The sequence below is a fragment of the Leptopilina boulardi genome, unplaced genomic scaffold, assembly GCF_019393585.1.
Source record: "Leptopilina boulardi isolate dan_hultmark-lab unplaced genomic scaffold, ZJU_Lbou_2.1 LbouV2_126, whole genome shotgun sequence".
Lineage (NCBI taxonomy): Eukaryota > Metazoa > Arthropoda > Insecta > Hymenoptera > Figitidae > Leptopilina > Leptopilina boulardi.
Window position 1 is genome coordinate 1 of NW_026137670.1, and position 13755 is coordinate 13755.

At 28.4% G+C, this 13755-nt stretch overlaps 1 protein-coding gene across 1 annotated transcript; it reads right to left on the reverse strand.

The window, feature by feature from the left end:
- Positions 1-6937: 6937 nt before the first annotated feature.
- On the reverse strand, positions 6938-7360 carry LOC127291163 (uncharacterized). The gene is made up of 2 exons (XM_051320091.1): positions 7183-7360; positions 6938-7086 (listed from the first exon to the last, which is right to left on the reverse strand). Exons 1-2 carry the CDS (start codon positions 7358-7360, stop codon positions 6938-6940), a joined length of 327 nt encoding a protein of 108 aa, XP_051176048.1.
- Positions 7361-13755: the final 6395 nt, after the last annotated feature.

Below are 13755 nucleotides of genomic sequence, written 5' to 3' on the forward strand. Positions count from 1 at the left end.
GACAAAAGTGTTTTCCTCCCCTCCCATACTTTGCCATATTTGGCCCATAGTTCAAAAAGTTTGAAAAAAGTGTTTTTCTCGCCTCCCATAGTTTGCCATACTTGGCCCATAGTTCGCCCATACTTCAAAAAATTGGACAAAAGTGTTTTCCTCGCCTCCCAGACTTTGCCATACTTGGCCCATAGTTCGCCTATAGGCCAAAAATTTTGAAAAACGAGCTTTCTTGCCTCGCGTACTTTGCCATACTTGGCACATAGTTCGCCCATAGTTTAAAAATTTTGAGAAGTGTTTTTCTCGCCTCCCATACTTTGCCATACTTGGCCCATAGTTCGCCCATTGTTCAAAAATTTGGAAAAAAGTGTTTTCCTCCCCTTCCATACTTTGCCATACTTGGCCCATTGTATTGTATTGTATTGTATTGTATTGTATTGTATTGTTTGTATTGTATTGTATTGTATTGTATTGTATTGTATTGTATTGTATTGTATTGTATTGTATTGTATTGTATTGTATTGTATTGTATTGTATTGTATTGTATTGTATTGTATTGTATTGTATTGTATTGTATTGTATTGTATTGTATTGTATTGTATTGTATTGTATTGTATTGTATTGTATTGTATTGTATTGTATTGTATTGTATTGTATTGTATTGTATTGTATTGTATTGTATTGTATTGTATTGTATTGTATTGTATTGTATTGTATTGTATTGTATTGTATTGTATTGTATTGTATTGTATTGTATTGCAATGTTCCGGCAATTTTTATAAAATTTAAAAAAAGCAATTTAATCCTTAACAAAATTGATTTATATTTAGCCCATTGTTCAAGAGAGATCACCATAGTTTGCCTATATTTCGGATTTTGAAAAATTTTTCTAGAGTTTTATTGTATAAAAATTATATTTTTTGCCCATAGTTCAAAAGAGTTTGGAAAACTTCGCCCATAGTTCAGTTTTGTTGTCTTGGTTAAATTGTCTAAAAATTTTATTTCTACTATGTCCATAGCTCGTCAAGAGCTCGCCCATAGTTTGAATTATTTTAATTTCATTAAGTTTCGATTCCTGAAAATTATATTTTTAATCTGCCCATAGTTCAAGAGATACTCATGCACGATAATTATCTTTCTTGTGAAATCGAGTTCACGATGGGTGAATGAATTTTTCCTGAAATTGATCAGATTAAAAATAAAATCAAAAAATAAATAAAAAAAGTAAAAAATGAAATAAATACTTAGAAGGCAAAAAAAGAAAACAGTGAAAATTTGAAAGAATCATATAAAAAATAATAAATTAAAAAATAAAAATTATTTAAAATGAAAAATGTAGTAACTTTTAAATGATCGAATAAAAATGAAATAAATAAAAGTAAATTGATAAAATTAAATAGTTTACTTTTAATTTTGAATCCGGTATTAAGGAATTTTTTTGTACTCAAAAAATGTTTGGATTTCATTTAAATTCTGTAATATTTGACATTTTTCTAAAGAGGCGTTTCATTTTTCATAGATACGCTGTACATGTTGTAGCAGATTGGCTTGTATTTTTTGTTAAATAAATTTCCGAAAAGCATAGATGAGGATAAAGTGAACAATTAAAATATTGATTATAAATATGAATGCGCGTGAAGACTTGGCGATCGGAATTTATTGGAGCAAAGATCTTCGCAGACTTCTGTTAATTCCGTAATGAATGAGGGAAATCAAAATTACTATTAATGTCACTATGAGGCTCCTAAATGGCTAACTCTGCTGGGGATCGAAACCTAGGCCCCATCAATTGCCGGTTGATTGCTCTTCCACTGAGGTACAGAGGTCCACATCCAACACATTTTCATAGCTTTACCGACTTATAGTCAAGATGTTTACCTTCTTCGGTTTTAGTTTTTTTTAAATTTTCCCGGAACTTGCTATGATTGGCAATTCTGTTTGTGAATAATTCCGGGAAAATTTAAAAAACTCCAAAAAAATTATTTTTTAACAAAACATTTATTTTCAAAATTTTCATTTTTCAAATTTAATATTAAAAATTTTCATTTTTCAATATTTTAAATCATTTTTTCAAAATTTAAGAAAGTTGCCCATGAAGCAATTAATTTATTTAAAAAAAATTTTTGAAAGGAAATTGAGTAAAAAATTGCTAGAATATACGCAATTCAGGGAATGTTCTTTATTATGAAAAAAAAGCATCATGTGCTCACTTTGCGGAACAGAGGAGAATTAAATGTTGCAGATAAAAACTGTAAACTATTCTTAGAGAAGATCACTTTCAGCAGCCATTTTCTAAAATTCTATTAAAAAACATTATTTCTAATTATTGTGAGTAATGTATTTGATTATAAAAAAATGTTATGTAATAAATATTTTTCTTTCTTTAAAAAAAATCTCTGAAATAAACCTTAAATTCAGTAGAATCTTCCCCTAATAAAAGAAATAATGCACCTTCTTCAATGTAATATGATGTTTTTCCATTTTTTTATATTACAGTGATATTTTTTTAGTTGTATTTTTAAAAAAAATTCACATTTTTCTTTAAAATATTGTAAATTTCACAGAAATAAATAAATGAATGTTTTGTTTATGATTTGAAAATAGTAAATGTCAGTTGTAAGGAATAAGTCATTAGTGGGCCAGGAATAGGGAAATTATTTGAAATGTATTATTTAGTTCTATGGAATGATACAACGACAAGTATTATAGAACAGAAGGACATCTTAGAAATTGTTCATGAACGCATAACAGTTAGATGGTATGGGAGATCCTATCAAGCGAAACTTATCGCTTTTAACGGTTAGTAAGACTTTCATCTTCTACAATTTAAATTTTGACCTTTTAACTATGAAAACATTTCCTTTTGCCTCTTGGTAAACATATCCACAGATTAAAAAGATTTAGACAACAAATAAAGGTATATACTTAAAATTGAATTCATCAAATCTTACAAATTTAAGCCAAAAATTGTTAAATAATATTTATTTATTTTTTTGTTTTTTATGTTCAAATTTACTAAACAATTATTTTTATTTAAATTTTATACACAAAAAATTATTCAACATAAAAAACAGAAATTTTGTAATTAATTGGGATAAAATTTTATAGGTTTATTTATCACATGAATAAATTATATTTTACTGAAGAATTTTTAAATATAGCAAAAAGAAATCTATTTGTATTCAGCGACCTTAAAATTCAAAAATAGAAAGTTTAGTAAAAATACAGAAAAAATTTTGTCAACACATTTTTGGTTATGAATGTGAGAAACCTCCTTGAAAAGCAAGGGGTTAATTGAATATGAATTTTATTCAACTATCATTTTACATAATTTACATTTTTTAAAGTTAATATTTGATTGACATTTGATTTGACCAAATTTTAAATTATTTGTATTCATTAAATAAATTAATTATACTTAAATAATTAAATTAAATAATTAAAATAAATTAAATAAAATAATTAAATTAAATTACTTAAATTATACTTAAATAAATAAAATAATTAAATAAGTTCAAAAATATGTTCATGAAATTCAACTATTATATATTAGAGAACAAAGAATGGCTCGAATCTTTGGATATAAACAAGACGGGAGTACTGTTTGGCCAAACTGAACAAAAGATTCCAAATGGTAATTTTTAATCTTTATGAACCATTCATTTTTTTAATCAAGTAACTTTTGGATCACGGCAATTAATGAATTCTGGATTGTTAATTGAGGGCATGTGATTTCTAATTTACGTGATCACTACGTAATGTTGATTTTTTCGTAACTATTTTCTGTAAATAACCATAAAGTTAGTTTCCAAAACTTTCAGAGATGTCTTTTTCGCGTACTAAAATTTTTTTATTCGGAATCAGTTGAAGTAAAATTTAAAAACAAATTAGGAACTTTTATTTAAATTCACAATAATTCTTGTGAATAAACTTTTAAGAATCATTGCAGTAACTTTTCGTAACCTATCAAAAATTTTTTTATACCTTTGCTTTCTGAATACCTTTTAGAATTCTAATAGAACAAAGTTTTTCTGACTAAGAAAAAACAAACCTTCTCTTGAAGTTTCTATTCAATATTAAAATTTTTTAGTAAATAAGTTTTATAATAATAAGTAAATTAATTAATGAATAAATTCTAAAATAAATTAAAATATTAACTACAAACTCCTATGTTAAAACACACCTGGGAAATTCCTGGTTAATTCTTGCGATTGAATATTCTGTATATTGGCGATTCAAACAGCTACACTAGCGCCACAGTTGAACTAACTTAAGCGTGACTCGCTCTGTAGCACTCAATGAGTTTTAAATTATTTTTTTTTATTTAACGCTTAAAAATTATTTTACAAACGCAATAAAAATATCAGAATAATTAAATAATTTGAAATAAACTGTCACAACAGAGACTGCTTTAGAGCGAGTCACGCCTAAGTTAGTTCAACTGTGGCGCTAGTGTAGCTGTTTGAATCGCCAATAAAACTATTGATAATTCTATAATCATTTTTCTGAAAGTCTATTTGAAATCAAATTTTGAGTTTCTTGGGAATATTTTCTCATAGGTTAATAGTGTTGTCAATTTTCATAAATAAAATATATTTTACATTAGTGATAATACCAGATGCGATTGACTCGATGGGCAACGACACACTTAATGTGACTGCTGGCGAATCAATTTCTGGCACTGCAAACGAACCAGCTTCTGCTGCAAATGACATAGTTAGTTATAAATTGAATATTTATTCATGTTTTTTATTCATTATTCATGTGAAAATATTTTCATAAAATTTTCATTTTTTTTATTGACATTCAAGGATATAATATAGCAGTTTTACCATCTCTGTATATTTGAATTGATAAAAGTTTTGTTCTTTCAAATAACGAATCAAGTTTTAAATGAAAAATTTGTGAAGATCGCTGTTATATCATTGCAATTTTCTTCATAAGAAAAAGACATCCTAAAACATTCATAGGGTTTCCATAAGATATAGAAACCTACCACCGTGTGTAGAATATCAGCATAATATAAATAGGACAAAAGTAAAATATCGATAGAATACCCATAAGATATTCCTGCGATATCTCAGAGATATTCACAGGATATATCAAGGTTATACCAAGGTTATCACGTAGATATTTTAAAGGTCATCATTGTTTACTAACTCGGTATTACGCCGGCAAAAATATTGGTACCTGGGGGTCGATTATGTAATTTCACTTTCACTTCACTTTCACTTTCACACCATTTTCACTCGACTTTCAATTTCACTCCATTTTCACTCCACTTTCACATCATTTTCACTCGACTCTCACTTTCACACCATTTTCACTCCACATTCACTTTCACACCATTTTCACTCGACATTCACTTTCACACCATTTTCACTCCACTTTCACTTTCACACCATTTTCACTCGACTTTCAATTTCACTCCATTTTCACTCCACTTTCACTTTCACATCATTTTCACTCGACTCTCACTTTCACACCATTTTCACTCCACTTTCACATCATTTTTACTCGACTTTCAATTTCACTCCATTTTCACTCGATTTTTACTTTCACACCATTTTCACTCCACTCTCACTTTCACACCATTTTCACCCCACTTTCACTTTCATCCCATTAGCACTCCACTCTCACTTTCACACCATTTTCACCCCACTTTCACTTTCATCCCATTAGCACTCCACATGCACTTACACCTCTTTTGCACTCGACTTTCACTCCTCTTCAAACCAATTTTCACTGCACCTTCACTTATGAGACGAAAATGAGTACGCGATCAAAAAAGATAGAGAAATTTTTAATTTCACTAAAATAGTTCCATCTTTCTTAGAGTGGATTCAGCATAAGATCATGTTAAAGCCGATTTAATTTTCTGCGAAAAATTCGAGTCCGTCACATCCTGAGTTAAAATAGAACTTAATTTGAAGCCCTATAAAATGAATTTTTATTAACTTTTTGTAAAGGAAATGACTGAAATAACGAAGGGAATTCCGGTTTACGTTAAAACATCGCAGTTGAGGACTTTTGAAAATTTGCACCACAAGCCAAGGGAATTGGCCAGGAGTTTGCTGAAGGAGCTAATAAAAGTTGACGAACTTAAACAAATGACGGCACTGGGCAGGTCAGGAAAAAAGGGGGTTCCTGAAGAAATTCGAAGAGCAATTTTTTGTAATAATGAAATTAATAATAAATAATCATAAATAAAAATAATAAGTCTGAATAAGTTTCTTTCTGCAGCTTACGTAGAGCGAAAGAAAACCGAAAATGTCAATTTCACCATGGAGGAGTGGATTACTGTTATTAATAACCTCATCCAAACATTGCGCCACCCAAAAATAAGGAAAAACTAATTTTATTCAATTTCATTTATTTTTCTGCAACTCTCGATATAATTTATAATAAATAAAAATGTCTGCTTTTTCAAAATAAATTTTTTTCAATTTACTCAATTATCTTTTATCTTCTATAAAATATTTTTAAGATCAATTCCTAAAATGAATAAGTGTTTCATATTTTTCAAATTATTCAAAAGATACAAAATAAAATAAAAATAATACATCAATAATAGCAAAACCCGCGCACCCTGCTTCGCGGAGCAGTTCATTGCGGGTTTTACGCATACATATGACAACACATACAAATAACTAACTCAGGATGGAGTCAGATTAATCACCGGAAATAATTCCTTTTTGACTTACTAGAGACATCGGAATCCTAAGTTACTCCAAGAACAAAAGGAAATAATTGTAACATTACATCCAAGTTTTGGTTTTCGATCCCATATTTGTGAAGTCGATAAGTTCAACATAAGATTTAAAATAATTTGGTACTAAAATACAATTTTTTCAAATTTATTAAAAATACTGCGATGTAATTAATTGTATAAATTATTATTCACCAATAAATTGAAATGTAAATAAAATAGATTACTTGTTACAAATCATTTTTTATCACTTCTAATTTGAACAATATGTTTTAAAAAGGAAAATGTTTCCAAAAATTTTTTGTCCTCCTCTGTCTGGAATTTTTTTCTGGAAATAATGCAATACTTGTTTCTAATTTTTTTAAATAAATCTTCGACTTTTCCGCCTGTAAGAATATTTATTGATTCATGATAATAATAATAATAATTATAATAATAATTTCACTTGTAAAAATAATAATATACATTTATGTATAATTTACCTTTTAACCAAAAATAACTTGGATCTTTATTTTTAATTTCCGCAGCTGTTTCCTCAAACGCATTTGTCACCAAACGACTTCGGTTAGAATATTGAGGAATTGTGAATTGCTTGTCGTAAATTATATTCCTTTTACCAATTTCTTCACCAAGAAGCTTAATTAATTTTCTATCCTCCATGTTTACACTTTTTGGTTATATTATATTAATGCAACTTGAAGTTGATTGTTTTAAAAACAAAAGTTAAGCGTCAATTACAGGTTTTTTTTACAGGGAAAGAAAAAAAAGTAAAATTTTTATTTAAACGAATGTTTTTAAATTTCAAATAAAAAAATTATTATTATAAAAATAAATATAATATTGATAATAAAAATACACCCGCGCACCCTGCTTCGCGGAGCAGTACATTGCGGGTTTATGCAATTGAATTTAAATATTTATAACAAATGGTAAGTGATATCGATTTAAAAAATAAATCAATATTTATAGCTATAATAGATCAAAAATATAATAAATTATAAAAATATAAATATATAATAAATTAGAAAATTTAATAAAATAATTTTGATATTGATTGTTCATAATATTTTTTAAGATGAATTCATAACAAATTAAAAAATAAATAGTGGTAAAGAAGTAAACTAGAAAAATAATTCTTTTGTTTTATTTTCATTTCTATCATCATTTGTCATTTTTTTCAGCCATTTTGACTGAAGTTTGACAAATTAAAAATAAAATAAAAATTTTCTAAGCAGTAATAATATTTTAATGAATTTTGAGAACATTGAAAAGGAAAGCGAGGAAGATATTCAGAAAAACGTGTAGACCGCCCCACCAACAGTGGATCTACCTGAGAATAAAATCAATCAGATCGAGTTCTGCTTTATAATTATACTCCAAGCTTTTTTGCTTTTCTTTCACTACGAAATTGCCTGTAAAAATGGAGCGAAACATTTTCTCAAATTTAAGCGGTAAGTGTAATACTTATTTAATTATTTACTGAATTGGCGAAATTTTAATCAATGGAAATTGATGTTGTTTAAGGTTCTCAATTTTTTTCTGCCAATATTGAGTATTTAAAAATAGAATATATTGTGAAAAGTTTAAAAATAATTTGCTTACAATTTTTTAAATAAAACTCAAAATTTTCCAAAAATCAAAATTAGAACTATTCTCACAATTTTCATTATTTGTCATTGTCGAATGTTTCATACACCTTTTTCATGGTTCTAAGTAATGAAATGTATGGATTTTGAAAACATTTTGATTTTTTCCAAAAATGAAAATTTTGAAAAATTAAAAAAATTTGTGAAATAGTTAAAAATAATATTTTTTTTATAGTGGAATGTAATTTCAGGTTTTGAAAAAAATGTCAAAAAAATTGTTACTCCTCAACGAGGTCAATTTGATCGATTTAAAATTTACTGTAATTTTTTTCAAAATTTAAATGCTTTCACAATTTTCCTCATTTTTCATCGACGAATTTCTTATATGCTTTTTTCATTAATCCAATCAATCAATTGCCTGGAATTTGTAAAATTTCAATTTTTTCAAAGTCATAAATTTTCTGAAATGCCCAAAATTAATATTTTCAAAATTTTAATAGTAATATAATAATTTTAGATCTTAAAAAATGACAAGAAAAGACAATTCTTAAGAACAATTATTTCAATCGACTAAAATTTCATTGGTCTTTCCCCTTAATAATAATAAAAATAAAATGATAATAATTTTTAATAATTAATAATAATCAATATTAATAATAATAATTAATAATAATAAAAATAAAATGATAATAATTTTTAATAATTAATAATAATCAATATTAATAATAATAATTAATAATAATAATTAATAATAATGTTTATTAAAATTTTCAGAAGTAAAGCGAGGTTTGATAATTGGAATGCATCAAGCAGGGAGTAGGACTGATGAAATTTCCCAGCAAGTCGGCTGCTCCATGAAAACTGTAAGGCTTTGGATAAAAAGATATGCACAGGGCGGACCCCTAGCATTGGCCGATCACCGAAAATACAACCATCCTCCGAGGAAAACGACACTAATTCAGGATGAAGTGATAAACGAATTCTTCACTGCTCATGATCCATTTTCTTCTACGAGACGTTTTGTAAACGTTGTTCAACCAGAAGTCTGCAATGATACCATCCGTAGAAAGTTGAATGAAATGGGGATTCGGAGCCGTCGCCCAGCGATGAAATGGGAGCTTACTGAGGACCATCGAACCCAACGTCGTGAGTACGCTGAACGATATCTTAACGAACCAGAGGAATTTTGGATAAATACCATCTGTGTGGATGAGAAGTCCTTTCAATCGTCCGAAGATGGTCGAACTCTGGTTTGGAGAAGCAATGAAAGCCGGTTACGAGAGAACTGCGTTGTGAGGAAGAACAGAAGCGGGCGCATTTCTTGCAATTTTTGGGGCAGCTCCTCTGTCTACGGAGTTGGCGTATTAAGGGACGTAGGCCCTAGATTCAATTCGCAGGCATACGTTGAATTACTAGAACAAGACTTTCTGCCGTACGTAAACCGGTTGTTCCCCGAAGACGAGTATGAGGAAGTGAAGCTGTTACAAGACAATAGCAGGATCCACACGGCCAATCGGACGATGAATTGGTTTGAGCGACACCCGAGAATCACCTTGCTTCCTCATCCTCCGCGTTCGCCAGATCTCAACCCCATCGAAAATTTATGGGCAATGGTGGTCAGGAAATGGGAATCAGGAGCTGACCGAAATTTGGAAGACCTGATGAACCACGCCTGGAGAAGTTGGCAAGAAATAGGAGATACGCCAGAAGTCGTTTCAAACGCAATTCTTTCTATGCCGAGACGACTACAGGCAGTCCTTGACAACGATGGAGGATGGACAAAATATTAAGTGTCTGTCTGTCTGTCAAGAATTCACAGAGGCCACCCGACAAAAAGGTGAGTTTTTGTATTTGAAAAAAAATATTCTTCTTTTATTATTTATTTTTATAAATAAACGAATATTACATTTAAATTGAAAGTTAATAATTTAAAAAAATATTTTCCCCAGCTTCAGAAAAAGCGAAAAATCCTTGCCCTCCAATCAGCACTTCTTATGGCAGAAATAGGTAACGATCTTAAAGGATGGTTGATAACGGTACTCCAAAAAGTCGACTCTTTAAAACGGCTATTAGAAGAAGAGCAACAGAGCCACGCAACTCAGATTTAATGCCTTCAAGATAAATGATGATGGAGACGAAATGGAATCAAACTTTGCCACCGTTATACACTTTTGAATATGTGTTTCATTCTAATTTAATTTTTTTATGGAAGAAAAAAGACTTTTTAAGGCAATAATCACTGTTGAATATTTTATACCTTATTATCAACCTTTTTTTTATCTCAATTTTTAAAACAATTTGTCTAATAAAACAATCAACTGTATGCTAAACATAAAACTTTTATTTATTACAATGATTTTCCATTCTTTCTACAATGAATTTTCTTATCAGGATTTGTTTAATTTGAGACTCAAAATAAGAGTTTAAACAATTTATCACAATAATAAAATTCCTAAATAAATAAATATATTTTTCAATAAAATTATCAATTTTTTTACTACTGAATAATAAAAAAACAAATTAAAATTACGTTGAACTTTTTATAATTATTCAAAATTGTTTACAGAAATAACTTTGCAATTGAAAACCGCGATCTTTCTGATCCCACGAATTTGGCGAGTTTCACTCCTCAGACTGATTCCACATTTACCGAGTCAACTTGGCCAACGTTAAAATTTCATAATAATATCTGCGTGATTGAAGAAAGATTAATTCTTTGAAAAATGGGGTTTTAATTTTCATTCTCAATTTAAAATGAGAAAAAAATTACCGATATTTAAGTTTTTTTTAAATTGAATTTTGTTTTTGTATTAAATATTAAATGATATTTAAATCTCTTAAGAAATTCATTCTTTAAACTTTTTATCGCAAATCTGAAATAATAATTATTTTTTCAAATTAAATTTTTTGTCACGGATTTTCGACGTTAAACAAGCATGATGTTTTGATTTTCAAAAAAGTATTTAATTTTTACAAAATTTAGAAATATTAAAATAATAAGAGGACTATTTATTTTATTTTCCAAATATAAAATATAATTATTTGTTATTGTTTTTATATTTTAACCTAAATGTTGTTTACCTGCAACCCCTGCAATTGATTGTATAATCCTTTTTTAAATCACAAATATTCAATTGCCAAACATATTTTATTAGTTTAACACTCGGAATGATTTCTTTAAAATCAAATTACGCACAAAAACTGCTAACCAACAATTTTCACTCACCAAAACAAACTTTTTCAAATGATGACCGATGATGACACCTTCTATTTTGACAGCTGATTTAGCACAGAATCTGAAATTTTAAGACTCACCGCAAACATTCATCTCTTAGCAGCAACTTCAAGTGGAAGGCATTTGTACGTTTTACTGTACTACTGAAAATAGCAAAGTTTTGTTTGCTCGCCTAGGGCTGATTATACATTGACTTATACTACTTAAAGTAAGTCATTTCTTGTTGCTGAAAGGGTATACCTATTCTTCTTATTATAGAATATTATTTCATTATATTCTTTTATATTATTCCATTACATGTTTTATTTACAAAATAAAATAATATTTACACCAGCAAAAACTATGATAAATATTTTAGCACAAGATACACTGAAAAAAAATTTATTTCATTCAAATAATCAGTTACTTGATTATTATCAAATAAATATTTACTTAATTCAAATAATTTACATTATTAATTTTAAAAAAAATTAATATATTAATTATATAACATTAAAATATTAATTTTTCATTTTTGTATATGTGTCTGACTATAATTTGACTCGTACTACTTAAAATAGAATTATTTTCCATTATATTTATTTCTTTTTTGGTAAATAAATAAATGAATTTCTTGTAAAAATTATAAAAAAATGTAAAATTTTCATTTCAGAAGGTATTTTAATTTATTTTCTCATTTCAACGGAGAGAGAGAGAGAGAGAGTGAGAGAGAGATATGCTTGCTCAAACGGAGAATAAGATTAGCTTACATACAAACAGCTAAGATGGCATAGAAATCTGATCTAGTATGTATGCAAACACCTCAATGTCTATGCGCAATTCTGACAGTGATATTAACACCAGATCTCTCATATTTCATGCATCCCTATTCGTAATCTAATCATCATTCTCTAAGGTATTCAAATCACCTTTATATATATATATATATATATATATATATATATAAAATTTATCACCACGTGATAATCTTCCAATTGAAATTTTTTCCCCATTACAATTATACAGTATATATTGAAATTTTTTTTTTATGTCAAACAAAATAGTCGTGGTAAAAATTTCTTTAAAAAAAAAAAAAAAATGTAAAAAAAGTCTCGCATAAATCGTAAAAACAAATTTTAAATTGCAGTTATTTAAAACTTGAAAACAAGAAAGTATCTTTATATTATATGGCTTTATGCAAATGAAAAGAAATGTGTTTTGTGGCAAAAAGTTTCAATTATATTGATTCCAATGGTGGTAATAAAACTGCGGGGAAGAAAACTCCATATAAAAGTTTTTTTTTTTTTCTTAAATAAGAAGTATGATTGCAATATTTTAAGAGTTTATTATTATGGTCATTTGGATGTAATAATAAAGTTTTCAAACATTTTTACGGTAAAAGTAGGATAATATAATTTATAAAAAAAAGTCTAAGAGAATTTTATTTGTTTCAAAAAGTTTAGAAAAACACTTCATCTGAAATAGCGAAATAGATTTCGAATAGCGAAAGTCAATTAAAATTTTCCCTGTTCCCTGAAAACTTTCCATTCAGATGAATTTGTTTTCTATTTCGTTTTATTGTAATTTATCAATTTTTACAATATACACGTATATTTATAAATCTTACAAAACTGAATTTTAAATTTTGGAAAGAGAAAAAAAGGCGAGGAAAATAGTATTTTAAAAATTTTATCAAAGGAGAACGATGTGTGTAGATTTTAGCGTATTTTCACAGAGAGAACGCGACGAAAAAGGAGAGATTTGTAGAGGAAAGAGATGAAGCTACCCTGGGTCGATCCATAGAATGTAAAAGCCACGTTATTCATTTAAAGGATTAAAATCCAAGTACGCTTTTCGCGGAAAAAAGTATACGCTGCTGGCTCACTTACTTGAGTGAAGAAAGGAGACTTATTTTCCCCTTCCTCTTCATTCTTTCTTGGTAAAACATCAGGATTATATGGTCTCTTCTTCGTGCGCGCAGTCTCCTTTCAACCCTCTCTCTTTCTCTTTCTCTCTCTCTCTCTCTGTGTTCTCCAGAGAGGCCGCGACCAGCAATCAGCGTAATGCACCCGTAGACACACCCCTCCTAACCTCAAGCACCCCATCCTCTCGTCTTCAGTCGTATAATATATATATATATACAAGAGAGGAAGCCAGCGAACAGGATAGGGTAAAACCCTTGGGCCATGGGCCTTGATAACACTAGCTCACTGCTCGAGTAATGCAGACGCAACGGCAATCTCTTCGAAAGCATC

Bases quoted from the DNA above. Each gene is read 5' to 3' on its own strand.
- LOC127291163 (XM_051320091.1), bottom strand. From the start codon at position 7,360: ATGGAGGATAGAAAATTAATTAAGCTTCTTGGTGAAGAAATTGGTAAA. The intron at 7,087-7,182 runs GTAAATTATACA...ATATTCTTACAG, and splicing joins AAGTTATTTTTGGTTAAAAG to GCGGAAAAGTCGAAGATTTA.